The 27,644-nt window shown below is 41.4% G+C and overlaps 3 protein-coding genes across 6 annotated transcripts in view; 2 read left to right on the top strand and 1 right to left on the bottom strand.

Annotated features, from left to right (window-relative positions):
* stk38a (serine/threonine kinase 38a) lies at positions 1-10,253 on the top strand. 2 transcript variants are annotated; one of them, XM_028411040.1, is made up of 14 exons: positions 1-75; positions 1,634-1,771; positions 2,255-2,306; positions 2,508-2,630; positions 3,185-3,268; positions 3,352-3,475; positions 3,619-3,773; positions 4,681-4,783; positions 5,082-5,143; positions 5,389-5,506; positions 5,594-5,717; positions 5,807-5,902; positions 7,130-7,224; positions 7,309-10,253. In XM_028411040.1, exons 2-14 carry the CDS (start codon positions 1,641-1,643, stop codon positions 7,443-7,445), a joined length of 1,404 nt encoding a protein of 467 aa, XP_028266841.1. In that variant the 5' UTR covers positions 1-75; positions 1,634-1,640; the 3' UTR covers positions 7,446-10,253. The 2 variants fall into 2 exon arrangements, with proteins under 2 accessions (XP_028266841.1, XP_028266840.1); XM_028411039.1 differs by having other exon boundaries at positions 4,681-4,792.
* A 7,188-nt stretch (positions 10,254-17,441) lies between these two features.
* Positions 17,442-20,568, bottom strand: pex10 (peroxisomal biogenesis factor 10). The gene is made up of 6 exons (XM_028411041.1): positions 20,153-20,568; positions 19,423-19,503; positions 18,924-19,336; positions 18,309-18,475; positions 18,086-18,221; positions 17,442-17,678 (listed from the first exon to the last, which is right to left on the bottom strand). Exons 1-6 carry the CDS (start codon positions 20,262-20,264, stop codon positions 17,610-17,612), a joined length of 978 nt encoding a protein of 325 aa, XP_028266842.1. The 5' UTR covers positions 20,265-20,568; the 3' UTR covers positions 17,442-17,609.
* A 1,223-nt stretch (positions 20,569-21,791) lies between these two features.
* plch2a (phospholipase C, eta 2a) overlaps positions 21,792-27,644 on the top strand; it is a 153,391-nt gene continuing 147,538 nt past the window's right edge. For all 3 annotated transcript variants that reach the window (XM_028411033.1, XM_028411035.1, XM_028411038.1), the window contains exon 1: positions 21,792-21,893. The gene's annotated coding sequence lies outside the window, so the exon portion shown is untranslated. The remainder of the gene's footprint in view (positions 21,894-27,644) is intronic.

Genomic DNA, 27,644 nt, shown 5'->3' with positions numbered 1-27,644 from the left:
AGTGCTGCTGATGACGTTACGCGCTCCGTAAAGCAGAGCAAGAGACGGCAGACGGATACCGCACCTTCGACCAAGGTAAGTGAACAAAGACTAACTCTAAAAAAAGCTCTGAAAGCACTCAAAGTCCAAATGTGGAACTCTGTTTCACTTAACCGTCCTACGAATTAAACTGTGGACGACCTCCGCCCAGTGGTGGTCTATGTGTAAGCAAACGACTCTTGTAGCTAATAAGCAGCTAACGTTGATTAGCTAACTTTCACTTAGCTTATTTGCTTTGGAGAACTTCAGGTTGTCAAGGTAGTGAAATGGAAAGAAGCAGTTTCCTGTAAATGCTTTCAAAGTAAGATGTAGAAGTACCTTTATCTGGGCAACTTCCCTACTATTTATAAATTAGTTTTATTTTGGTAGAAATTAGAGGAACCGCTTACATACATCCCCTGGCTGTGGTTTTACGGTACTAGGAACTTTATTAGCTAACTAGCAAGCTAACTGATGTTAGCAGGTCAGAGCATTTGTTTACGAAGCTATAGTTTAATGGAATCTAAGCGAAACAAAATTTCAGTATCCGTTGCTTTAAATTGTTCTCCGTTTATGATTTCGTAGTCCTTTCCGAAGCTGTGAATTTGTAGCACCCATGGCTACGTGAAACTAAAATAAACTACGTGTTGTTGACGCTGTCTGGGTCACATTTTTCAAATAGAGTGCTTAAACTGGTTCGTCAATAGCCACCAACATGACGTGAAATGAAAGATGTATTTCTTCCAAAAGAAGAAACACGAGGGCCCATCTTTTGTATATCCTATGTGCCAACAATATAACTAAATTGTCAGTTTTAAGGACCTTCTCGTTGTGCATGTAACTTTGACATGTTAGCTAAGAGTGTTCTTGTCGTTTTGGTGATACTAGTCTATAAATACATTAGACAAGTGATCAACTGATGTAAGTTGGTGTTGATATTTTCAAATTTGATGTTTCACTTATTTTTTTTAACAGCACTTAAGTCATTGGCTGTCTACCACAGAAAAATTCACTAATGTATACAGATTCATGAAATAACTACATGTATGCTACTCTGAATCTGTTGTGGGTTGATTTATAATTTCTAAGTTGTTATTAGTAACTTAATTTTGTGCTTTTCGATCCCTGTTTGTCTGCTTATGACTGATACATAACATATTGATTGTTGCTTGGGTGTAAAGGACAGGGTAGGCAGCAAATTAATTGCCTTTTTTGGGATCAGTAGTCTTCTAAGTCTGACTTAATCTGAAAGATGGTGTTGTGGATATGATAAATCTGAATTCAGTAATATAGTAGGTGTAGATTGCATCTAAACTCCAATTGTGTCACAGAATTATTGCATCAGTGATTGCATAAATACATTTCTTCATCATTCCTTCATAACTGCAATGTCACAATGTCGGCATCCTTGCTCTGCTGAGGCTGAAGTGCTAGAAGGTTTCCTTCCTCTTTTTCTGGCCCTCTGCATCCCTTCTTCTAGGCTGCTCAAAGGGTTGGCCACCTATTTTCGTTTGTGTAAATATTTAAAATTGCCTTATCTACCAGCTCTTATTTCTTAGTGGAACTGTATTTTTTTTGTCTGAGTATATGATCTGTGGTCATTGTGTCTTTCCAGATAAAGCATGGCAATGACCGGCCAGAGCTCATGCTCCTCTATGAGTAACCACACCAAGGAGCGGGTCACCATGGCCAAAGTGACCCTGGAGAACTTCTATAGTAACCTCATCGCCCAGCACGAGGAGAGAGAGATGAGGTACTATACACAAGATTCAGCTCTGCACACATGGAATATGTCTGTGTATTTTGGCAACAAATACAAACCGGTACTTGCATTGTACTTCCTGTGTGCCTGTGCCAATTAAAAGGCAGACTAAAGTCTATTGTGTGTTTTGATGCCATTTTGTTGTAGTACACAATATAATAGTTTTTGTGTTTGTTAGTGATTGTTAGCAGTCATTTTTGTTATGACATTTTCATTGATGAAATGACATCTGACAACATCAATATATCCGTTAGGAAATTAGACAGGTTGTTATTGAGCTTTATGCATCACATGGTCCTCACACAACCCGAATGTTTGCATATGGAAACCTACTATGCTTGTATAAAACTGGGTCTTCCAGAAGGCATGGATTTTTGCATGTTATTTGATGGGTGAATTTGCTATAACATTACATGACAATTGTCTCTTGTCAGCATAATGAAATGATTTACTTTATTTATCTTATGTTTTCAGGCAGCAAAAACTGGAGAAGGTGATGGATCAGGAGGGTCTGGGTGATGAGGAGGTGAGTGTTGACTTGCAAAGCAGAATTCAGTCCATGGTTATGCAATCTCCCCCTGGGATTAATAATCGTATGTATTTTTGATTTAATGTGATGGTGGTTAGTTGTTTGGACACCATTTACCAGGGCGATAATGGTGAATTTTACTGGTATCAAAACATCACACAGTATGGTGTATTTTAATATCCTCTGTGTGCTTTTCAGAAACGTATCCGGCGTTCTGAGCATGCAAGAAAAGAGACAGAGTTTCTGCGCTTAAAGCGCACTAGACTGGGTCTGGAGGACTTTGAGTCCCTGAAGGTGATTGGCCGAGGAGCGTTTGGAGAGGTAAAAGCTTTTATGTAATTGTACAGATCTTTGTATGCCTTTGTGAAAGGTGTGATGAAATAAAAATAGTGCACTGATGACTTAAAAAAATTTAGATTTTACAAGTCAAAATCTTGTGGCTGTTATCAGACATATTGCAGGTCTGAATGTGGAAACAGGATGATAACAACAGTTTCCCACAAGTGTATCACAGCTGTAGCACACTGCTTTTAGCAGTGACTCTGACCAGAGGCTCGGTGTACTCTATTTAATTGTGATTTGCCAATCTCTTTGGCCATATAGAGAAAATAGTGAAGACAATTATTCTAATACATTTTCTGATTGTTTGGGAAGTATCTTTTTATTGCTTGAAATGGGACATTACTTAATCCCTGAGTTGAGCCAGCACTTTAAATATCTGACACTCTTTCATGATGTGCTTTAATGACTGTTAAAATTTCACTGTGTACACATTTTAGCTGGATATTGATTGTTACTGTGGTGCACATCAAACATGAGTAGCTTCGATAAATAATGGTAATTTATTAATAAGGTAATTAATTGTCCTACTGCAGGTTCGCCTGGTGCAGAAAAAAGACACCGGCCATGTGTATGCCATGAAAATCCTCCGCAAAGCTGACATGCTGGAGAAAGAACAGGTGCAACAACAGTACACACAGTGGAATGGAGCCTATGCATCTGTTGCACATCTTTGAAACTTTGTGTGTCTGCTGGCTTGTAGGTTGGTCACATCCGTGCTGAGCGGGACATTCTAGTAGAGGCAGACAGTCTGTGGGTGGTGAAAATGTTCTACAGCTTCCAGGATAAGATGAACCTCTACCTCATCATGGAATTCCTGCCAGGAGGTACGACCCTGAACACGTTTCAAGTACTATACAGCCGAAAAGAAATCTATAAAATATACTTGAGAATTCAACAAATGAAACGAACACATTGCAGAGATTTCAGAGATGTTTTGCCCTGTTGACTGATTGTGCTGGTGGTGCAGGGGATATGATGACTCTGCTGATGAAGAAGGACACTCTGACAGAAGAAGCCACTCAGTTCTACATAGCAGAGACGGTGCTGGCCATCGACTCCATCCACCAGCTAGGCTTCATCCACAGAGACATTAAACCAGACAACCTGCTGCTGGACTCCAGAGTGAGTTGGGCCTGTGTGCTTGTTGTTTTCAAGGAGGGAGGTTACTGGAAATTCCATTTGTTAGTTGGATTGGAATTTGGCTTTTTGGATAAAACAAAAGGAATGTTGTGCACTGGCATTGCTATTATTAACATATATAAAAATCTTAATCCAGTTACATTCATAATGATACTCTGGTTGCTATAATAATAATATTATTATCATTATTGTGAGGCGGTAATAAACCCCTCTCTACAGGCAAGTATGATATGTACGAGTGTATGCATGTATGTCTCAAAAGGCAACTTGAGGTAAGTACAAGGTCAGAAAACAAATATGCAACTGTAAGGGCTTCAAATTGACTGTGAGTATTCATTAAATAAAAAATGTAAAAAGAAAGAAAACACATATAGCCCCTGTCCCTCTCCTGACGGTTCTCCACCTCCAGCTCGTCTACAACTTGCATTCAGAGCATAGGTTCCTTCCGTTTGAAAACTCAGACCTTACCTGGCAACAAGAAATTATATTTTCTGATTGGCTGATAGGTCGCTAATTCCAGGCAGCTGTACCAGCGCACAGTAGGCTGCCTTTGACTAGGATAGTCTGTAGGAATTTCTGGTTCATGGATCGGAACTCTCTGCAGGTTGTATCAGAAATTTCCGAGCTGTGTGTTACAATGGTATCTGATCCCGATACCAATAGTGGATCGGATCAGCCCCATCCCTACACTCAATGACTGCAAGGTGTCCAGGTACTGTGGCTGCAAAACAAGCCCAGATCATCAGCCCCACACCGTGCTTGACAGGGGGTGTGAAGTGTTTCTGCTAAATGCTGTGGCTGGTTCCACTCTTATCAAAGAACTTCTCTGAGTGTTCAGATCATCCTGTGAGCTGCAGTTTCAACTGGTATTATAATGTTTTTTTTACAGGGTCATGTGAAGTTGTCCGATTTTGGTCTGTGCACGGGGCTAAAGAGGGCTCATCGTACTGAGTTCTACAAGAACCTGAACCACAGCCTGCCCAGTGACCTCAGTAAGCAAAGTCAGGCAACTCTTTCTACTATACAAACTGTTACTTGCATGCAGCCTTAACTCAATTAAGTTAAAAGACTTCACTGAATATATTTCATGGCCTTAATAAGTGCATTTTGCTCAGTAAACTTCCTGCTCTGTTGATCTTACATGTCAGATATGGTGGCATGAATAAATGAAGCTAAAAGAAAGATAGATGTATTCTTGCATAAATGATACCTCACTGTAATAATGTGTAATAAAAAAGAGCCTAGATAAAGAGTCATACCTTTTAATACCGAACCGTCTTTTGTGTGCAGCCTTCCAGAACATGAACTCAAAGAGGAAAGCAGAAACCTGGAAAAGGAACCGGAGGCAGCTGGTAGGTCTGAAAAGGGATCCGATTACACTTTGACACCTAGCACAAGAGTTTATTCTTTCTCTATGTTATGGAATCCTTCATCAAGAAGAGACAAGTCCTGTCTGTATCTTAGACAGTCTTAGTTCCAAACTATTGCATGTTATGTATAAATACCATTTCATCAAACAGAAACATTTGTATCATAAAGCAAACAGCCTGTCATATGTTCTCTAATTGCCCTCCGTTCCTCTTCCTCCATGTGTCAGGCTTTTTCCACAGTGGGAACCCCAGACTACATCGCTCCAGAGGTCTTCATGCAAAATGGATACAACAAACTTTGTGATTGGTGGAGCCTCGGTGTCATCATGTATGAGATGCTCATAGGTAATGAGTGACACACATAAGCAAATCCATCACATTAAGTTTCAGCGGTTTTAACTGTGCTGTTTTTCTAATCCCCACTGTCTGCAGGTTATCCTCCATTTTGCTCAGAGACACCTCAAGAGACATACAGGAAAGTGATGAACTGGCGGGAGACTCTTACCTTTCCTCCAGAAGTGCCTATATCAGAGAAGGCCAAAGACCTCATCCTCAGGCAGGAATACATCCTCACTAATGACGTTTTTGGACGGACAGTGGTTTGCGGTTAGTACGTCGGTTCTAAAGTATATATTTTGTGCACAGGTTCTGCTGCGAGGAGGAGCACCGGATTGGTGCTACAGGTGTGGAGGAGATCAAGTCCAATCCTTTCTTTGAGGGAGTGGACTATGACCATATCAGGTAAGAGTTATCCCAGAGAGGTCTTTGGTAGATGATTTATATTTTCATCTCTTTGTTTTGTGTACAGACATAATACCAAATCATCTGATCGTAGTGACACTTAGTATTTGGCAAATACAACATCAGAACAAAAACATGGCTGTTTTCACTGTGCCATTATTTATTTAGTAAAAATGAAGCCAGAAAGAAAAAAGTACCCCCATGATCCAATAGCTTGTAGATCCACCTTACGTAAGTACTTGAAGCTGTAACCCTGCGTTCACACCAAGAGCGACTAAAGCTGTAAAAGCACTGAAAGGCATTCACTTTTCTATGGGCGAGAGCGACTAAAGCTACAAAACCTGAGCGACTAGAGCCACTAAAAAAAGTTGAAGACAGCTTAACTGTAAGCATATTAGCTATGGCGCATTTCGACTGTAAAACACAGACAATCGATCAGAGTGTAGACGGTTCGGTTCTACGCTTGCACACGTACAGGGAAACTTTGGTTCCTACTGTACTTCAAATGCCGTGCGAGGAAAAAGGCTCTGGCCGGGGACGAGGTGTCACAGGTTGTTGGTACGCCTGCTACTTGGATGAAATGTGTGAGAATGTGTTAGAGTAGGAGACACGATACATCAAGCTCCTAGCATGCTAGTCTTTCTTGCTAATTAATTTTTGTTCTCTATTGAGAAAATGTGCGTTCATTTGATTAAATACATTTACTAACAGATCCTGCATACTAAATGGAGCTTGACGTAGAAGTGAGACAGATTATTTAAATAAGCACACGGTCTCCTGCTACAAATGACTGCGTTTTCTGTTCAATAGTTAAGGTGTGCCACCAAAAAGTGGAAGCAAAGACCTAGCATACAGCTGTCAAGCTGCCTGTACTAAAAGCATATGGCTCCTTTAAATGGATAAGCAAAATGGAACGTTTAAATTTCTTAGTTCATGAGCGATGTGAGCGACAAAAAGCGATTTTACAGCTTTAGTCGCTCTTGGTGTGACTACAGGGTAAGAGGGGACGCAGCATTGAAAATATGTGTTTTGGCTTCATTATTGCTAATTAAATAAATGGCCCAGTGGAAAAATGTAGTTAGATGTTGTTTTATTTATGATGTTATATTTTTGTTATGTGATTAAAAATGACCACATAACACTGCAGGGTACAACTGTACACCACGTGGTTTAACATTAGCCAGCAGATTCTCACTATGTTTTACTATGTCTGACTGTGTTCTCCAGAGAGAGACCTGCTGCCATTTCCATATATATTAAAAGCATCGACGACACATCAAATTTCGATGAATTCCCTGATTCAGATATCCTCACACCAACAGGTAGGCCGTCCGGTTCTGTCCATTACACGCTATGCTATGCCTGTGTTATGGTGTCTAAAATGGGGATTTTGTCTTCTTCAACAGCCACCCAGGTGTCTAATCAGACTGAGGCCGACCTGAAGAACAAGGACTGGGTCTTCATCAACTACACCTACAAACGCTTCGAGGGTCTGACTGCTCGAGGAGCCATACCGTCCTACATGAAGTCAGGGAAGAGATAAAGACACGACCACTATGAAACGTGAATGAGTTGTCCAGCCCCCTGCCCCCTCTGCTGTGTGAGGAACTCAAGCCCTGGCTCTGTTACAGTGCAATGAGGAGTTTATGTCACACAGCCCTCTGCAAATAATAAAAGGGGCTTGTATTCAGCCCGTGTTTTCTGTAGGAACTTCTCATTTCACCATAGGAACAGCTGCCTTCATCTCTGCAGTTCTTCACTCTGCAATACTTCCAGGGTACTCTTCGCTTCCTGCTCACACCATTTCACTGACGTGGGATTAAAGTTTTTTTTTTTTTTGTTGCACCAGTGGATACAGTGCGATGTCTTCACTCCTGATACCAGCACCATCTACATTCCTTCTCTAAACCAGCAGTCTGTTGGACATACCCAAGGGCTCTTTCTCCTTCCAACCCGGGACATCCTTTCTACTCTTTTCTGTTGACTTATCAACTCAAACATTGCATTAAGATGTCACTTGAAGTGAATCGGGTGCTCTTCAGGGATTCTGTCCAAATACTTGTTACCGTTTCCTGTAAGAGCTCACTCTGAGGCTTCTCTACCATGCTGCTGGCTCCTTAAGGTGACCTAACCAAAGACTGTGAGCTGAATGATGTTTCTGCTTGATCTCAGCTGTTGTAACTTAGAGCTGTCCTTTTTAGATGTGCTTGTTGAAATGCATTTTGTTACATATTCACAGTGATGTTCAAATACCCTCAGCACCTTATGTCACATGGATGCAACTCCAGCACAGTCAGGCCTCCAGCCTATTACAATTAGACATTTGGGGTGAGGGCAGTATCACAAAAGTTTTTATTCCACACACAGATGCTTTTAAATTATTTGACATTTCTTTCAAAACTTAAATCAAAGACCAAAATGTTTTGGTTCACCAACAACATATGAAGCCCTAGAATCCCCAAAACCCGCAGGCGGGTTGGAAAAACTTGCTTTCATTCAGCCTTTCCAATTGTTCTTGAATTCACCACATGATGCAAAGTTCATTGGGAATGCAGGACGCTTACTCTTAAATCAGGACATGTTATTGCTCAGTTTATGCATACTAACAAGATTCTGTCATTCTCTCCTCAGTACAACTAGTAAGCCATCATTGACACACCTGTAGTCACATGACCCTCTTCACAGGTGATGTCTGTGTATAGTGAAAGCTGCTTTATAAAGGCTATAAAAAGTGGTTTTTCCTGCAATATGTAAGATGTTGGTGGTTGGAAAATTGTTGTACATACTGATTCTGGATTATTTACATTTTAGTAAAGTCTGAAACAAGCATATTCTATTTAAGTCATATGTCACGCGCCCTCTGTGGATCCATTACTCCAGTGTAAACGGAAAGGCAGAGCACTGCCTTTGTTTTGGGCTGCGAGTGTAGCAAATGAACAAAGAACCTGAGGAGAACTTTGACCAGAGTCAAAGTGTGACCTGTAAATGATTCACAGGAATATCAGAATGGACAAACAGTGAGGGGGGGGGTGTTTGACATGCATTTTAATTGTTGCTGAGGTCTGACTGTTGGAGAGAATATTCCAGCATTACTTCGGCTGGCTGTAAATCTGAACTTCTGCATGCTTTTCCTTTCTTTTTTTTTTTTTTTTAAAGGGACACTCGGCATGTTTGCAAAATTAGATCCAATGAGAAGTTAGTTTGTACATTTAGAAGCACAGGGGGTTTAAACATTTTCCAGAGAACACAATATCCAAAATGCTGTCATTTTAAAATGAATGTAAATGAAGTTTTGTGGAGTCACAGAGAAATATGTTTTTGCCACAGTAGTTTCAAAAATGCTGTTTGTATGAATGAAACCTGGAGCATACCTGTTTTTTGGGTTTTTTTTATATTCTTGTCCTGACACATTATGTTGTAAATATGGAAGACCATTAGTGCCAGAGATAACAACAAAGAAAAGAGCCAGAAATGTAAAAGTTTAAATTTATACTATTTATTGTTAGAAGTAAGAATAAAAGTTTAAAATATACAAAGATTTAAATGTGGACAGTTTGGATTTATGAGGAAGTTGTTACTTGGAAAAAGTCAACTGTATCTTACAATTCACTTACAATTCACTTTTACAAAACTAATATCATTACAATTATGGCATAAGACGTAACTTAACAGAAGACTAGCAGATTATTTCCTCTGTTAAAATCTGTCGACTGAAAGTCCTGCGGCACTAATGGTTTTGTGTTTAATGTGTAAAGATTCTCAATTGGTTTTAAGGATTCTCAGCATTAATGGTCTTCTGTATCTCACTCTAGGTTTATCTCGTCTTTCATTCAGTGTATGCAGGTAGTGTGTAGATGAAGCTCAGCACATTGTACCACATTTAAGTAAAGCACGCAGTGGAGCTTTTTCTATGGCAGGGGTCTTTTTTTTTTCTTTGTTTTCAACTGTCTGCTGTTGGGATGCTCCTGCGCTGCATGCTTTAACCAAACAGACTAGCTATTTTGAAGCAATAGAGCACATGCAGGTTTTATTGATGATGCCACTTGTAGTGTGTGTGTGTGTGTGTGTGTGTGTGTGTGTGCGCGCATGTGTGATTTCAGAATGCAGAAAGATGCAGTCTTGGGTTGCTCAGAAATATGAATGCTGTTTTTCTACGAGCAATGTGCCTGTGCGTGCGTGTGTGCGTGTGTGTATGCTGTGCTTGTATGCTGTGCTTGTGTCATCATGTACTGCATGTGGTCAGAACTGAGGAGCTTTTGGAAGGTGGGTGTACATTATTTAAACCACGGTTCTTTTTGTAGCGTGTGGCTGTTTGTTTTCTGCTATTTGACAATGAATTACTCTGCACTTACTGCGTCACTGAGTGTCTTTAATTACACTGAAGTGCAGCCCACAGACATTTTAACAGGGTAACACCTGAACTGTGTATTTTCTTTTTAAAGATCAAAGGTTTCTTTTTGCAAAAATGCAAAGCCAGCAACACAAGCTGTAAATGTACTGGAAAGATGCTGAAAATGATCTTGAAGAGATGCAAAACTAAAAGAAAATATGTAAAATTACCAAAAAAAAGGCTCAAAATGAACCCTGGAGAATCCATAGTGCTCAAACACGAAAAAGCGAAACGGACCTCAAAGAGATGCAAAGAACCTCTGAAGGATACAAAACAAGAGACCGAACAAATACCTAAAGGAGAATCTACTTGGCTACAAAAAGACCAAGGTGCTCACAGTTGCCTCCAAAGAGAAATGAAATGATCTTAGTAAACAAAAAAAAAAGAATTTTACCGTTCATCCACAACAAAAACAACCAACTGTTCAAATAAGCACATCTTGAAAGGAGGCTAAACTGGATGTTCTTTAAAGGTGAAGCCAGTGCCCTCACCACAAACATCAGGTGCAGTCAGCTCATTAACTTTTTTGTTCATCTTGTTTGGGATGTAGGCACCTACTCAGACTGAGTGGGATGTTCATGTTAGTGTATGTTTATGAAAGAGGGAGTGTTGGAGAGGTTAGGACGATCCAGCTAAGGCACATCGGGCGGATACGGGCCATGCGTAAACAAATGGAGGATGACACAAGTAGCCCAATATGTATAGGCTGTTGACGTTAGACTTTGAGACAGTCTGCGCCTATGTGTGTGTTACCTACTAAGAAGGTACATGAGGAGGTATAAAAGACATCATCAGTACCTTCAGTGGACTTCTGAAGCTGGTCTATGGACTGTGACGCTGCCAACATGGTGTCGGTCACCAACGCCTCCCAAAGTGACTAAATACAACGCTACAGAAAGGTGACATCACAGAAACCCTGTTCATAGTTTTTGTTTTTCACACAGCCTGTGTCACAGGTAATAACTGCAGCAATGATTGAATTTCCCGGTCCAGGAGGAGGAGGAGGAGGATGGAGAGGAGGAAGAAGTGACAGAGGACATGGAAGAGATCAACATGGCCCATACCAACGCTTTCAGTGTGGTCAATTAGGACACTGGTCCAGAGCCTGCCCACAGGCCAACAGTCATGGAAGCGAGGAGTTTCACCGTCCTGTGACCTCGGACTGACCAGCTGCAGAAGGTGATGTAGACACACACACCCGTTTCGCCTTGCAGAGAAGAGCTGCTTGCAACATATACGGTGTATGTATACACACTACTGACCTGCTTCATGCAGGTAAAGTAGAGACAGGAAATGTTAGCTGTGTCTGTTCAGCAGGCGTATCCGTCTGAGGGCGGAAACCCCCTGCTGACCTACTACAACCCTTGTCTACCTGGGCCAACACTCCCCCTTGTGGCGTAACACAGGCAGGGCTGAAAATCAACAGTCACACAATCACAGTGAAAATAAACATTTCGTGTTATATCGAAGCTGTGACATGAGAGCTGTACAGACGATGAAGATGATCAGTCATCCAGGTTCACTTTCATTCAAGACCTTCAGCTACACTCATTTATGTGCTTTGCTGTCTCACAATCATCATAGACCTTTCCTACACTTGTGTCTAAACTTTAAGCAGGAAGGAGAATTTGCCTTTTGGACCATGGTGTGTCTTGAGCCACATGCTTCACATGTAGGCCTCTGTACTGAAAGTGCTTTGAAAAAACACTTTCAGACAGGAAAGGCGTGACAACAGGGTGCAATGCTCGTCTGTGAGATGTGTGAATCGTTCTTGTTAAGCTCAGCTGGAGTGTTGAGAGGTGGGGAGGATGCTTGCTGTAGATCCTTGAATATTTAAGCAGCTCCCATTCAGTGTTTGTACGAATTTATACTTAGTCACATGCATTAAAACTGACAATGACACTACACATATATCCTAGTGTTGACAATCATGGTGTTCATTATGTGTATGTATTAGTACTAACATGGTGATAACAGCTGTTATCTGACAGCCACCTTTAGTTCTAGCTGATGTGTGCTTATTGTTTCTGGCCATGTGTCTGGGGTGACCACCTGGATCCCAACCTTCCTGGAACTGCAGACCTTTTGTGTTCATATGGGCTGAATGAAGGGTGACTAGGACAGATCTGACATTTGTGACGTGCACATGCTTTCCTACCATGAATTAAACAGATCAAGCAGCACATGGTGTGTTTGTGGAACACTGTAGATGTTAGCTGTAAATGTGCAGAACTAAGACATGACCCACAGCAGGCCCTCATGTTTAAGGAGCAGCAGGAAGTCCTCCTGTTTAGTAACAGCACATTTTATTGTGTTATTTAGTTAAATCTTATGTATTCCAGTCTTGTGCTCCCCTTTGCCTTTGTCCCTTTCAGAGTTTTCTGTGTTTCCATGAAGTGCAAATTGTGGAACAGCTTAAGGTTTCATCAAAAACAGGGATCTGTTCCATAAATGGCTTTCAGCTTCTGACATTTCGACATTGTTAGACAAGCTAACTCTGCTAAAGTCACTTTAATACAAACACTCTGATGTCGTTAGTGACGGCAGTTTTCCTCTGACAGTCTGTTTGCTTCAGTGATGTGAAGAGCTGATGGAGCTGAAGTGTCCACCTCCATCTGAAGGACCAGGGACTCAACAACGTGCACATTTGTTCAGAGAAGAGAGACGCTTTGAAGCAGTGCTGACATCTGTCCTCTGGAGGTTTCTGCATGAACTCCCCCTCCATCATGGTTGGAGTTTTACATTCAAAGAATCATCTCAAACAGTGAGTGTGTGACTCACATCATTTTAACATTCACTGAAACATCCATTGTTTTCTCTATAGAAACATCTGCACGTCACCTGATTATGTTATGTTACATCCATACAGAAGAAAGCAGCAGTGAAGCAATAAAGTTTACAATTTATGATGTTTATTTTCAATTCTATTAATCTTGTTTCTATTGCGAAGCCTTTTTTTTGCATGACCCCCTGTCTCACAGGTCAGTTCTGGGTGCTGCCATTCAGTTTGCTTCATCTCCGGTCAATTCGGACCAGTACCACACCCCCGAGCTGAGTGGCGGCGTCCAGAACTAACCCTTAGCTTTGTGATGCAGCGGTCTAGTGGACAATTATACAGCACGGACTGGGCTTAGCTTTTGAAAGAGCTGCTGCTTTTGAGGCCTCCATGATGCTTCTCTGGTGAGTCTGCTGATGCCTGAAGAGAGCAGACTCACAACAACTCACCTCAACACACAAACCTGAACATATGAATGTGCTTGTAGTCCCAGGTGTCAGTGTAAAATCACGTCACATCACATCCCCCTGCTCTACTGTCTTATTGCACTCTGTCCTTGCTAACCCGTCATTGTTAACAGCTTGCCATGCCTTTGCGAAGCCCAATTGAACAGGTTTTAGTGGCTTAGATGAGAACAGTTGAGCTCTGAGGAGACTCTGATGTGACCTGATTGATGCAAAATGTACAGTGATGGGACTGCGTCACTCAGTGTTAAGTGAATGTGAGGCTCTTGTGGTCTGGATTGTGGTGTCTTAGTGTGATCGTCACTTCTGGCCTCTGTGTCTCTCTGTCTCTCTCCAGTTTTCAGCTCTAACTGTCTCTCAGCTTTGCCTGAAATGAAAAGCAGAAGAAACTTTAAGTTTGGAATCCATTTGTGCACCTTCACCTCGCTCAGCCAACCACATCTGCATCATTAATTACATCAAAAGAAGTTACTCTGATCATCTACAAACTAGTCAGCTTCCTGGAAACGATGAGACATTCTGTGCATCAACATTTTTAAGCTTAAACAAATTTGGCACCGCTAATATATGTACTGTCAATATAATATCTGAAATATCATGTTACACATCTAAGATCACTATTTAACAACAATGACAACATGCACTGCTGCTAAATGTGCCACAAACACACACAGCACGCTCCTCAATGCAAAGAGGGAGGAGTCATTTTCCACATTTTGTACATTAGCATGACAAGTAAACCAGCAAACTGCTCATATGATCAACAGCAGCAGGTGACACACATTAAATCATCTTTACTGTTCAATAATCCTCGAGGGTCACACATGTAAAGACTGTATGTGTTCCTGTTTGTGAAAGATTCCCCTCAAGGGCCAGAAAAAACTACAAAAACTACAAAACCAGATCAGAAAAACTACAACAGCAGCCATGAAAACTACAAACAGACCGTAGAAACTACAAAAGCTGCTCATGTTACACACACATGTGAAACAAAGGTAACACATGAAGCAGAGCTGATGACAATCCTGTTAGAGACAGGAAGTGTTTTGACATCTGCTCATCACAGCAACACACTGACATGTCAGAGTCACACTGTAACTACACACAGTGAGACTCATGATCCTCAAAGTCAAGTCAAGCAAAGTAAATGTCCTCACAAACATCAAGTTTTACAGCTGAAGTGCTCTTACCTCTCTGAAGGCTGCAGCTGGAGCTTCGGACTCTCTGCAGCTCTATGTGTCTGTGACACTCACAGGAGGAGAGTCACAATAGAACACCAACATTCTAATTCTGCTGCTGTTATTGTCACACATTCACAAATCAATATTATCTAAGAACTGATCAATATCCAGCCCTGGGCCTGTTTAAATGTGTAGCAGTGGCTTTAATGAACCAAACATTTCACTGATGTGACACAAACACCTGAAACGTGAAACAAAGAAAAGCCACACACACACACACACACATTATTATTATTATTAACAAAAACTATCTCAAAATCATCTGCAGTTCACAACTCATAACAAGTCTTCACGTAACTCATTTCCACAATGTTCACACTTTCATCACAACATAACTGTATAGTGCACATCACTGCTGTCTTACTAAATGAGAACATTTCAGCCATCAGATACAGCTGTAAGGTACTGCTGTATATTTGTGGCACCTCTGGGGGCAGCGGGGCATCATTAGCACTAGCAGACAACGCCACCTTGTCATTTCACCCAAAGAATTGAAAGTGATGCTTATATGTCCACCTCCCATGTCCTGTCTTATTGTAGGAGTTTACTTTCCTCGTGTGGCTCCCCTCTGCGTCACCTCCTCTTGTTTTCCCTCCTTGCTGATTGCCTTCCCCACCTGTGACCTGTCACCCTCTCCCAGTCTCTTTAAATCTGTGCTTCCTCTTTGTCCTCATCACTTTCTCTGTTTGTTCCTCAGTTGTTGAGTTCTTCCTTCCTGGTTGGTTTCTGTTCAGCTTTGGATCCTTGGACTTCCTTCTTTGGTGTGTTCATGGTTCTGTTTTTCAGATGTTTGAAAGCTTTTGTTAAGCAGGCACTTGGGTCCTTCTTCTCATACCTCAAAGCCTAAGGGAATTAGAACGACCCAGCTAAAAGCTCCATCTGGTGTGGACATGGTCCAAGAGTGAAATACTGCAGCATGTCAAGTAATATTTATAGTATATTGATGTTAGACTTTGAGACAAACACATCATGTTTTCAAAGGAATGCTTTTCAGGCTGTAATTGAACACATTACACAGCTGGCTGCCTGCTGCTAATGATGCATGATCCATCCACTCGCTTGAGCTCAGGGATCAGTGCGAGCCCAGCTGCATCTGCTTCCTCTGACAGCCAGGTTCTCCACAGAGGGGAGGACCTGGCTGTCCAATGACAGCCATGTAAGTGAATTGGCTGCTTGTCAACAGGAGAGAGAATGAATGGGAATGCTGACAGTTGGTCTGGGCCCGGGAAACCTCTGAAAAGTCATTAATATGTACAATTTTGCTGCTAATGACTCTTGAATGACCATCTGCTCAGTGTCGGCAGGATGCAACATCTAGAGGGATTCCATGCTGCAGCTAGTTTCATGGAAGTTGGGACGATAGAACAATAGAAAACTCTTCTCCAAACTCTGCAAAACATCACTTGACTTTCATTTTTACTCATCTGTTCCATCTGTCTGCACCATAGTCATGAGTCCAGCCCTGACAAACACATTTCAATCATGAGAGACTCAGCGAACTGAATGAGAAAGAATTTATTAATACAATAACTGTAAATGTGCATTGGCGTCCTATACCCCGTCGTGAGGACCACGTCCGAAAGGGGGGAAAGCTTGAGCGGAGAGGCCGCTGATTCGAAGACCCCCCCGGGTCTAGACCTGGTGGTGGTGTAGAAGCAGGAGAGCAGGAGAGGGGAGACCTTGAACTGCGAGGATGGGGAGGTGCTTGGGGTGGAGGAGGGTTGCCGGATTCGATTGGGAGACAGCTGGAGAAGAGACAGAGACTTTTAAATTTCTTGCTTCGCTATGATTGGGGCAGGAGAGGGACGGAGCAACAGCTGATTGGTGAGGGAGGTGCCATCTATTTAACACCTGACTATGTGGGAGGTCACTAGACGGAGTGCAGTGCAGTGAAAGAGAGTGCGAGGAGATAAGAGGTGGATGATGTGAAATAGAGTCTTCATGACTGAACTTATGCTGAGAGCTACATTTGATATGCACTCTGTAGAAGCGCTGGGCACCACATATTGACACAGTAGTCATTTCAAAGGCCTGGAAATAAGCAGTGCGTCATTTTTACCATTTAATGCATTGTACTTTGTACTATTTATAAATATTCAGCTTCAGCTCTCTGAGACACCATGATCCTCACACTGACAAAATAACATTAACTCAAGATATATGTATTTATTTATGGAGTCATGTTTGATATTTTAGTGGCCTCCTCTTGGCACTCACCTGGTCACCTGGAATAGATATAAATGAACAGGTATTTGGTTTTGTCGTGACTTAATCTGAGATTGTGCAGTTGTGTGAGTAGTACAGTGAGTAGTCCTTGAACTACTGTTCAATCCATATTATGGCATGAATCAATCATTATTTTAGGACGTGGAGGTCAGATAACTTGGGCCATTTTAACAACTTTGAATGTATCCTCAAGTGCCTGAGGACAACCCAAGGAGAGGAAGACCAAGAGTTACCTCTACCCTCTACCCGCTACCCTGCTAAGGATCAGTTCATCAGCCCCGTCAGTCAGCAGCCCACATTAAACTCTTGACTTCAGACTTGACAGGCCTCGCTAACACACTAGTGTACCCCATCTCCCAGATAACAAAAGATTTGAACACAAATGAATACATATTGGACAATTCACCCATTTTATTAACATCTGTTAACACAAATTATTATAATTATTTAATTATAATTATAATATTATTATATACATTATTTGACTGATGCAATCCAAAATTTTCATTTGACAACTTTTCTCTATGAGAACATAACAGTTAGGTTAGGAGCTAAAAAGCTACAGTGCAGTGCATGTGTTTGTGTGTGTGAATAGCATCTGAGTGTATGTTTAGCTGTAGTTTCTCAGATACACCAGTCTGTGAGGCTGGAACTTCTCCCGACACATGGGGCACTCTGCCTGTTGACACACAGACACACTGTTAACATGGGGTCAGTCAATATGAGAGTTCCTGCCACTAGTATACATATAAAAAATAGAGTCACTCAGTGTAGACATACATGTTCCTGCCAGAATGGGATATTCGATCTAGCATGAAATTCGGTGTTGCATTGTGAGTCAATCTTAGTACCTCAATATGTAAAGTATTGCAAGTGTTGGATTTGAGTTGCTGCTATAGATGGTTTATTAAAGTACAGTAATGTCCAGTTGCCAGTAGATGGTGCTATGACTGTAATTAAAAATATGACTGGGCAAGACCAAATAAGATGGAGAGAGGCTACATCTACGTATTTCTATTCTATTCTATTCTATTCTACATTGACACAGACATTGCTACTGTTTGAAAATATCAATGTAAAACTGACCTTGGTGTTGCACCACTCTGTAATGCACTCCCAGCAGAAGAGATGTCCACAGGGGGTGGAGGTAGAGTGTCTCCTCTCCTCCAGGCAAAGGATGCAGCTGGCTGATCTGGGGCTGGAGCTCTTGGTGTGCTGAGGACTGCAGGCAGACACAGATCAGTGAGTTCAGCATTGAGTCAAGTGTTCCTTGTAGGTCTTAACTCTTGGCATTCACATGATGCTGTACCTCAGGTTCCTGTAGACCTTCCATTCCTGCCGGGCTCTCTGCCTCCGTCTGAAGTTGTTGAGCTGCAGACACACAGTGATGAGCAGCTGGAGGAGGGAAACGGCTCCCAGCAGCCTGTAGCTGCTCCTGATCTTGCTGTCGTCGCTGCTTGGCCCCACCACATGCAGCTGCACACACACAAAGAGCATTAATATTCGTATTAAGGCTAATGTCCTATAACTCATATTAAAGGAGCTCCTGGAAATATGAAATAGAAACAGACAAGGTACGCTGCTGCAGCAGGGGCTGCTGATCATCAGTCCTTAATGAATTGATCAGCAGTAGGTGTACAGACCTTTATAAAAAACAGACGTTCAGTGTTCTGCAGTGAAAAAGACTATGGAAACCATGACTTCAGGTTATTGCTGATAAAGGTGACTCTACATGATACTGAATCATAGAGGTACTTATGTGTTGAAGATATGTTTTTTTTGTTTTTGCTAAATAAATCATGGTAACTTGAAAAAGGTTAGATTTCATTATGTTTTTACACAAACATCAAATAAAAGTAGTAAAAGTAAGAGTACTAACATGACTGTTCTGTTAAATAAGTTGGATACATATGGAATTACTTACGTAACTGATGCCAGCCGCTCTCTTGGACAGGTGGTAGAAAGAGCCGCTGATGTAAAACAGAGCCACGTGGAGCCGGTGCAGAAGGGTAAGACCCTGCTGGATGACAAACACAGCCGGCACACATGCTTTCCTCTGAGGCTCCGACAACAGTCCCACTGCCCTCTGCACCCATCTCCTCAGCCAGGACTCCAGGCTCCACGGCCTGGACTCTGCCTGTCGCCGGCTGACGCCGCCACGGCTCTCCGGCCCTCCTTCCAGCTCATTTTCCAGGCACACAAGAACCTTGTCCAGGAAGTAAGGTAAGAAGGCATGGCAGAGGATAAAGAGGCCTCGTCTGGACTGAGAGGGGATTTGGCGTTTAGTGGGATCCACCTGGACAATGTTCACATACTCCTCACCTAGAGTTTGATACCCTGAAAAAGGACAGTGATATACATTTTTAATCAGAATGACAACATTGATTAAAGTCAGGTCTCCATTGTGTTTTGTCAACAACTACCTGAGAATGTTGTTAAAACATAGTAGGCAAGATCTGATAGCAGCTCTATCTCTTTCCTCCAATCCAGCCATGTTTTGGATCCTGCAGGAAAAAAGAAAGAAAAAAGTTCACAGTTCAAGGTTACTTCATCTCTGCATAATCTACTTGAACAGCTTATAGACAGATAGATATTTATTTATCCCCATAGGGATATTCAAATATTAAAAAAAATATATATTAATTTAAACGTTTTGATTGATTTGGAATTAATAATGATACTTTAACACATCAATAAAGTGTAATTGCTAAGATTAAGATAAATTAAATGAATCTTTAAAATTTAAGCATTAAAATAAAAATCACATACTAACTAATGACTAAATTGAATAACTCTAAAAAACTCTAATTCATCCAGGCCATGCCAAAAGTTCAAATCGAGGCAAGTGGTCTCATAGAATAGTAAATAACTACCATGAATTTATTAATATAATTTGTTTTAAAAATAAATAAGTAGATATGTTTGCATGCTTTGTCACAGGTTTAAAAATATTACAATCCTCAATGCTTCTTCAACGATCTAAATTAGCAGGGGGGAAATCTCTATTCCGCACCAAAACAAAGATAGCGCCCCCTACCGGTAACATGCATGGAAACAACAGCTTTAGTCAACTTCTGCTAGCTTTCCAGCTGAAGTTAATTGAGCTCCCATTAGTCTGGTGTGTTATACATACACCGGATTGAACACACTTACCAGCGAGTGTGTGAAAAGCGTCGTTTGCGTTGTTTCTCAGTATGGTTCGGTAATATTCGTCCTTTTGACTGGACCGAATCAGCTGGGACTGGTTTGTAGGAGCGAGCGGCATTATAAACACGTCACAGTGCCAGGACCGCGCTGCTACACAAACTTTACGGTGAGATATTCACGTCCATGGACAGTTTACAGAGCTGACATGTGCATTCAGCGGGCTCACTCACAACAACACGACGGAGCAAACTGCAAAACAGCTGCAAAATATAGAAACACGGCGAGGTGACAACAGCAGCCTCTCTGCTGGCTTCAATCCGTGATGTGAAACTCAGTCGCTGCATTTATCATAGTCATAATATACACGAATATTCCCTTCTGATAAATGCTCGGAAACATACAGGAAGCTGTTGCTGTCGTAATCTCCCTTATAACTCGCGGATACCCCCTAATGGCTGGAGGTGGTATTACAAGATCACACCATTTCCTGTGTGAACAGAACTAGTAGTGTTCTCACTTGTATACACATTCAATTGATAGTTATTGTGCCTCCAAATCAATTAAGAATGTTGTTTTTAATACATTTACATTTAAATTTTTTTTAATTTTTACAATCATAATTGCAGTCCTCACAAATAATACTACAATTAGAGCATTGCAATAATGATACATAAACCTTGGTGTAATCTACACACTCATTGATTGGAATACATCTTTGACATTTCTTTACTGACACACCCCGTTACTTATATAAGCTTACAGTAATATCCCTAAAAATCATCTTTAGTTATTATTTTATTTTATTATTTTACACAATATTGGGTGCGACCTCTGAGTGATAAGCAGGTGGTGCCCCCCTCAGCTCCACCTCTTCCACCTCTTTGCCTGTATTTGGAGTTAATGTGAAGGTCAAAGCCTGCCCCACGAAGTCCAAATAACTCTTCAGAAACCTACGTCATTGATGATTTCTCCATATTGTGTATAATCAAAACTCATAAGTGGCTGAGAGGAGGTTACTACTCCACCTAGCTAGGCTATTTATCATAACAGGGCAATGTTACTTATATATATATTTTTAACAGATTTTTTAACTTGTGCACAAAATATAATTAGATTTAGTTGCATTAAATACCATTTTTCATTTAAAAACAGGAATATTAGCTACATAAGCTAGCTGACAACTGCACAACATGAATAAAAATAAAAAGTAAAAAAAAGTGTCCCGTCTAACTTCAGGTTGCACTGATCACAGCTGCAAACACACAGTGCTAACAGGGCATCTGTAATATAACTGTACATTTGCCAGAAGGCACTCTTCTATCGGTTTAAGTAGGTCAAGTACATTCATTCATTTCTTCACTCAAAGCTGGGGCTGCTCTGCTGCGATCTGTCTGTAAAGTTGCAGAACCAGTTTCTTTGTGTCCCCGCTGCTGCTCCCTGATCCAGCGAGGTGTATTATAACCTCCACAGAGAAAACATCCCATTATCAGAGCTATATCAATTTACTGTCTTTTTTTCTCAGCACTTGCATCAACTGTTGGATATTCAGCCCCACCATCCTGCACACCAGGAAGTTGAACTTTGCTCTCAGTGTGAGGGGAGGAGTCGGGGTGGGGTGGGGGGGTCCTTTCCCTCGTCCATTTAACTTAGCAGCTACTTGTGACTTGTTGCAGATGGAGGGAAGCGCCACGCCACTTGGACTAAACCACTGACGAGTGCACAGGGGGGAGAGTCTGGGATTGTACAGGTAAGACGCTAACCTGTTATTGTTACTGTATAACTATAGATTCTACAGGCTATGGAAAGGTGTCAGCAACACTTTAGCTGCTGTACTCTGGGTTGAAATTGTTTAATTTGTTGTTGTGACTGAAGTTAAGAGTGTTCAGACAGGGAAAGGTAAATCTCTTCCTTGAATCAGTATGCATCATTCAGTGCAAAGGAAAGCTTTCCGAAGCACGGCTTATGCCCCATGTTTGAGCAGATTAGATTCTTTAAGATAACATATCGCTGTACCTGCAGAGTTATCACAACAGCATAAAAGTTGTGCATTCCTGACATTTTTTTGTATCACAAATTAACTGAAGCTTTTATCTGTGACACAACACATGAGAGTTAACTGACTGGTTTTATAATCATCTGTACAAAATAACAATACAACAGCTGTGGTAGCCGGCGTGTGGGCGGCAGGTTGTTTGTTCCTTACAGGACCTTACAGACCACACACACACACACACACACACACACACACAGAGAGCTGGAAGGAAGCAGGGTGACACCTGCTGAGGCGAGCAACTTTTCCATAATGACCTCACAACACATCTGTTTCAGCTGTAGCAGCAGGCAGACGTCAGGTCCAGGACCTCTTGCAAGACCTAGTGTACAGGCTGTCCAACTCACTTGGCAATGTGTAAATAAAATCATTAATGTTGTGTTAATTTATTATTTTCGATATATATGAATATATGCAACAGGTCAAGAAGCACATAAAAAAGGAAATCAACAGTCCAATGGTGACAGTGGTAGGTGAATATCAACTGATTGATTGGGAAAGAAGAAAGTCAGTTTAACAGATTTACCTTTTAGCATAGTCCACTCCTCCATTAACCCACTTAGTCCAGGGATTGGGCTGTTGAAGCAACAGGAGTCTGCCATCTCTATGTGGCGTCAAATTAGAGGAATTGAATGGATGAGTCCAAACCCTTCACTGTTCATTCACTTTTTAAATCACTCTCTCTCTGGTGTATTTTCGTGATGGCATTTGGCAGGCTTGTTGAAAAATGTACTTCTGATCTCTCCATCAGCAAATACTCTGAGCCACTACATGCTGTGATTGGCCAGATGTTTGGTTACTTTTGCATTTAACCCGTCTGCAACTAAGGAGTGTATAAATGTGTGCGCAGCGATCATCCTCCCGTCCTCCAGCTCCTCCCTCTTTATGACATCAGGCTTGTCGCCGCAGTTCTGAGTGCAGCCATTTGGAGCACTTCTGCCTTTTATTCATGTGGTTGAATCTGAAGCAGACATCTGTATGCATTATTACTGCAGACACATAAATTACTCAGTCTGAATGTTGTGCATTCTTTTTACAACTTGACTTCTGTTCTCCTGATTTACTCACCTGCAGTCCCTCAGGGCAGCAAAGTCATACATCACAGCACAGACAGGACATATACTCACAGCTGATCTTATCACTGTAGTCTATCTGAGTGGAAAACAGGAGAGCAGCCCTGTATGCACACGCTGTATGAAGTCAGAGTGCGGGTATCGTAGCATATGACTTTTTATGAGACCATAAAGTAAAACAAACAGGGGTTTGTTTGGTGCTGAACGAACTGCGCTTTGACCGTGTGTTACATAGTAAAATGCTCAGACCAGGTCAGAGAACTTATTCATAGATGTGTGTATTTTGTTTTAAATTTAAAAATTGCTCAAAGCTTTGTCTCAGGGTGGAGTGTGATCTCTGAGCCTGCAGTTAAAGCGACAGTGTCAAAGAAAAACTCCCTTTTAACAGGAAGGAACCTTAAGCAGGACAGGGTTCATATGGGGTCATCCTCTGGTTGATGGCCACCTGGGTAAAGAAGGAGAAGAGGAGGTAGAAAGAAAACATGTAATGAGGAGGAGAACATGCGGCATGCATGAATGAATTATAGTGGACAAGGACATGGCGTGTTACCGGTTATTATTAGTAATAGGCAGAGAACAATAGTGAGATAAAACCAATAAACACTGGACAGATCAGAAGCGTGGGACTACACACATGCACACCAGGGATGGATTACTGGCCCTCAGTCATATCACATGACCCCTGATATCTGAATATCAAATATCTTGTGGTCATTAGCGTGTAGATTTTGCTGTAGCCACAACCTGTGTACCACTACTTTCCTACGTGCTAGTGCTGAGGGGTTAGGGGACAGAGACAGAGACAGACACTAGGGGACAACATTTTTCAGCTTGCCTGATAACAACAATAATCTGTAAGCTGCCATGTTTTTCTCTCTCATTCGTCCTCTCTGTCCCATGCACCTCCTCTTCACCTCCTTGACTTAGCTCTGCCAGTCTGAGTCAGTCTGAGTGCCCCTAATGACCTCTTTCACACTTGGATCTGCCAGAGTCCTAACATGAACAATTACAAGGATCTTTTCAATATCACTGTTATTTACAGCATTTTTTTACATATAAATACTCTCTATAGTTACTGAGATCCAGAGCATGGCATCCCAAAACAAGCACTAAAGGACTTGTTGAGGTGAGGTTGAATGAGGGAATTGGCCTTAGGTGTGCCTCCGTTTGTCCCTGTGTGTCTTTCTCTGTATTTGCCCTGTTATAGATGGTGGTGCGTGTCCTAGTTGTATCCTAGCTCTTGCTCATTGACAGGTGGGGTAGGACCCAGAGTCCCCCAACAACTCTGTACTGCCCTAATCTGGCTCACTCCCTCTTCCAGTCTCCGTGCTAAGCTAGGCTAACCATATCCGCTAGTCTGTTGACTAAGTTGTCATCTATGTGGACTATATTAATCTTTAACAGAGCTTGTTCAATTGTCATTCCTACAGCTCATCTGCAAACGAACACATCACAGAGTCTGAGTGTGTGTAAACCCCCTCAGCAGTCATTACATCAGACAATCGGTCACAGTTTGAACACAGAGTCGTGGAGGAGCAATTAACATGTCTGAAGTGTGTAATTACCCGTGCAGCACATCTAGATGAAAGTGACTGCATGCTGAAACACGACACTGACATTTACATTCAGAAATGAAGAGATGGTTAAGTTCTTTCTTTGAATATGTCACGGAGGGAATGTTATTAAGAAAAGGAAGCGAACTGCAGTCTGTAAGTTTGGAAAACACTTCCTGACCTTTTCAGAGTTGCAGTTTATTCCTTTTTTTTCTAATACCAAATCATTTCCTGCTTTTCATCCTGCGCATCTGGCCACGAGGCGCTCTGACCTTTTCAGATAACTTGCCCACATGCAGACTGTCTGTTTAACCATATGGAAAGGAGCAAACCATATCTGACTTTAAAATGAGCTTTACTTATGCACTCCCTGAACGCTGCTCACAGGTTTTAATTTTAGTTGTAGTTTAAAAAAAAAAAAAGTGTATCAGTCAGTCATGTTTTAACATTTAAAACATGTGAATATACCACATTAGATTAATTCTACTCAACAATTTGTGAGTGAAAGTTTAGTTGCGTTAGCCTTTTATGTGTTTGGTGCGCTGTTGCTTGTTTTCCAGTTGACCTTTTGTTGTTTTATTTTCTAACTTTTAGTTGAATTGTACACGAATGGTCCCCATACATTACTTTAGCCAACAATACTAAAGTAAAAGCTAGAATAATGTTAATTGTTGCTGTCGTGACAGGTCAATCTGATGATGTTGCAAGCAAAACATGCGTCAAAAACAAGTTTTCAAATTCAGGGTTTGATTTGATGTGTTTTTCATGTCTCTTTGCTTTACTGACATATACAGACTTTATATGTTTACATCTTATTCAAGAGAAGTGAGCCACACATTTAGTTGATGTTTGCAGTGAATGGACAGAAAGGCTCATCTGGCTGATGTCATTTGGCCATGAGGCTTCTCAATTAAATTAAATTAAATTAAATTAAATTCAATTCAATTCAATTCAATTCAATTCAATTCAATTCAATTCAATTCAATTCAATTCAATTTTATTTTATTTTATTTTATTTTATTTTATTTTATTTTATTTTATTTATATAGCACATTTTACAATCAGAATTTGTCTCAAAGCGCTTCACAGAAACTCAGAGCGTGAGACCCAGAACCTGAACCCCCTTAAGAGCACTGTGGCAAGGAAAAACTCCCTTTAAGAGGAAGAAACCTTGAGCAGGACCCGGCTACATAAGGAGGAACCAGTCCTGCTGCTAGTCGGCCGGGTAGAGGAGGAGAAGAAGAGGGAGACAGGACAGAGAGGATGAAGGAGAGAGAGAGAGAGAGAGAGAGGAGCAAACATGATACAGTACAGAGCAAACATGACAGCAAGATGAAACAGTGATTATATTATAATAGACATCTATATATATCGTCAGTCCATGAGTAGTAATAGTAGTTTGATAGTAATCAAAGCAAAGATGAGCAGCAGGGGCTAGTGAAGTCGATGAGCACAGGAGAGATCAGGGGCCGGACTGCAGGTCAGCATGCAGGTCTTGAGACCAGTATGAGCCATATGACACCATCGCTTGTAGTTTTCACTTGTGCTTGTGGTTAGGCATTAAAAACTGCTGGTTTGGGTTAGATAAAGTGAAGTCAAGACTTTCTGCTTTTAATTCAAAGGTTTTTGAGAGACTTGTGGCATTAAACATTGAGAAATTATAGCTATTTGCATACACACACATTTCAGGTTGGTCATATGCAACTGAGCAAATGTCTGACAAGCAGCTACATGTCCAGGTGTGTCCTGTTCCCTCATTACTCCATGACTAATCAAACAGATCAGAGTCCTGCGGGTGGCTCTGAGTTGATGATGATGTGACTGCTTATAGAAGCAGCAGGATGAATTCTAGCATGTGTAGATCTATACTCTCTGCTCAGACAAACCTACAGCACACTGCTTCATACTGTAGATGGACACTGACTTAAAACATGCAGCTACACACGTTTCTCACAGCAAAGAACTGTTCTTCACTGGCCATGCCTGTCACCTGATGCCAGCCCAGCAGAGCTGCTGTTCACTTACTGGAGACTGGAGGTAGACGGAACCACAAACCTGGCAGGATACTTGCACTTTCAGACCTTACATCAGTAGTCTAACCATTACATCTGTTCTTAACCCTTACTAAGTGGTCTCTTCAGGCAGTTGTTCAAAGCTTTGAGGTGAGCTCATTATTACCCCCAGGTTTAGTACCTTGTGGCATCATTCCTCAGCATTTATATTGGGTGTTGATACTGCATCCATTGGCACTGCCCACTGGAAATCCAACTGAAATCCAGACCAGACTAACATTTTGTGCAGAAATAGCCTAGCTGCATGCAGTGATGAGCTCAGTGACTTCTGGACTGTCCTGTGATGAACACTGCACACAGTCTGCAGACCGGCTGTGACTGAGTATGGTTTGATAGGAAAAGCCGGTTCTCTATGCCTTTGTGGAGCCTTGTTTTTCAGCAGGGTATTGGTTTTCAGCCGCTTTCAGCTCAGTCACGGGGGATTTAACGGCACTGAAACCCAGCACCTTACCTGGGATAAAGGCCTGAGAGAGAGCGAAAAAAACAAAAAAAAACAATGCTACAGTACCTCCTGGGAAAGTATGTTCCTGCTGCATTTAGTCATCAGGAAAAAAATTCTGAGAGAAGTAGAAGCTTTCTTTGGATGTAAGATATCAAGCAAAAAATATCACAGGATAGGGCTGAACATCGTGAATAACAAAGGGTATGTTCTTTTGTCTTTTCACAGAAAGATGTGGAAGGTAATAAATCCACTTTTTAAGTTAAGAAGAGCTCATGATTCAACAAGTGACTGAAATACCTTAAAACACA

This window comes from Parambassis ranga, chromosome 7 (assembly GCF_900634625.1).
Source record: "Parambassis ranga chromosome 7, fParRan2.1, whole genome shotgun sequence".
NCBI classification, from domain to species: domain Eukaryota; kingdom Metazoa; phylum Chordata; class Actinopteri; family Ambassidae; genus Parambassis; species Parambassis ranga.
The sequence above is the reverse complement of the archived record's forward strand: the minus strand, read 5'-3'. Positions and strand labels throughout refer to the sequence as shown.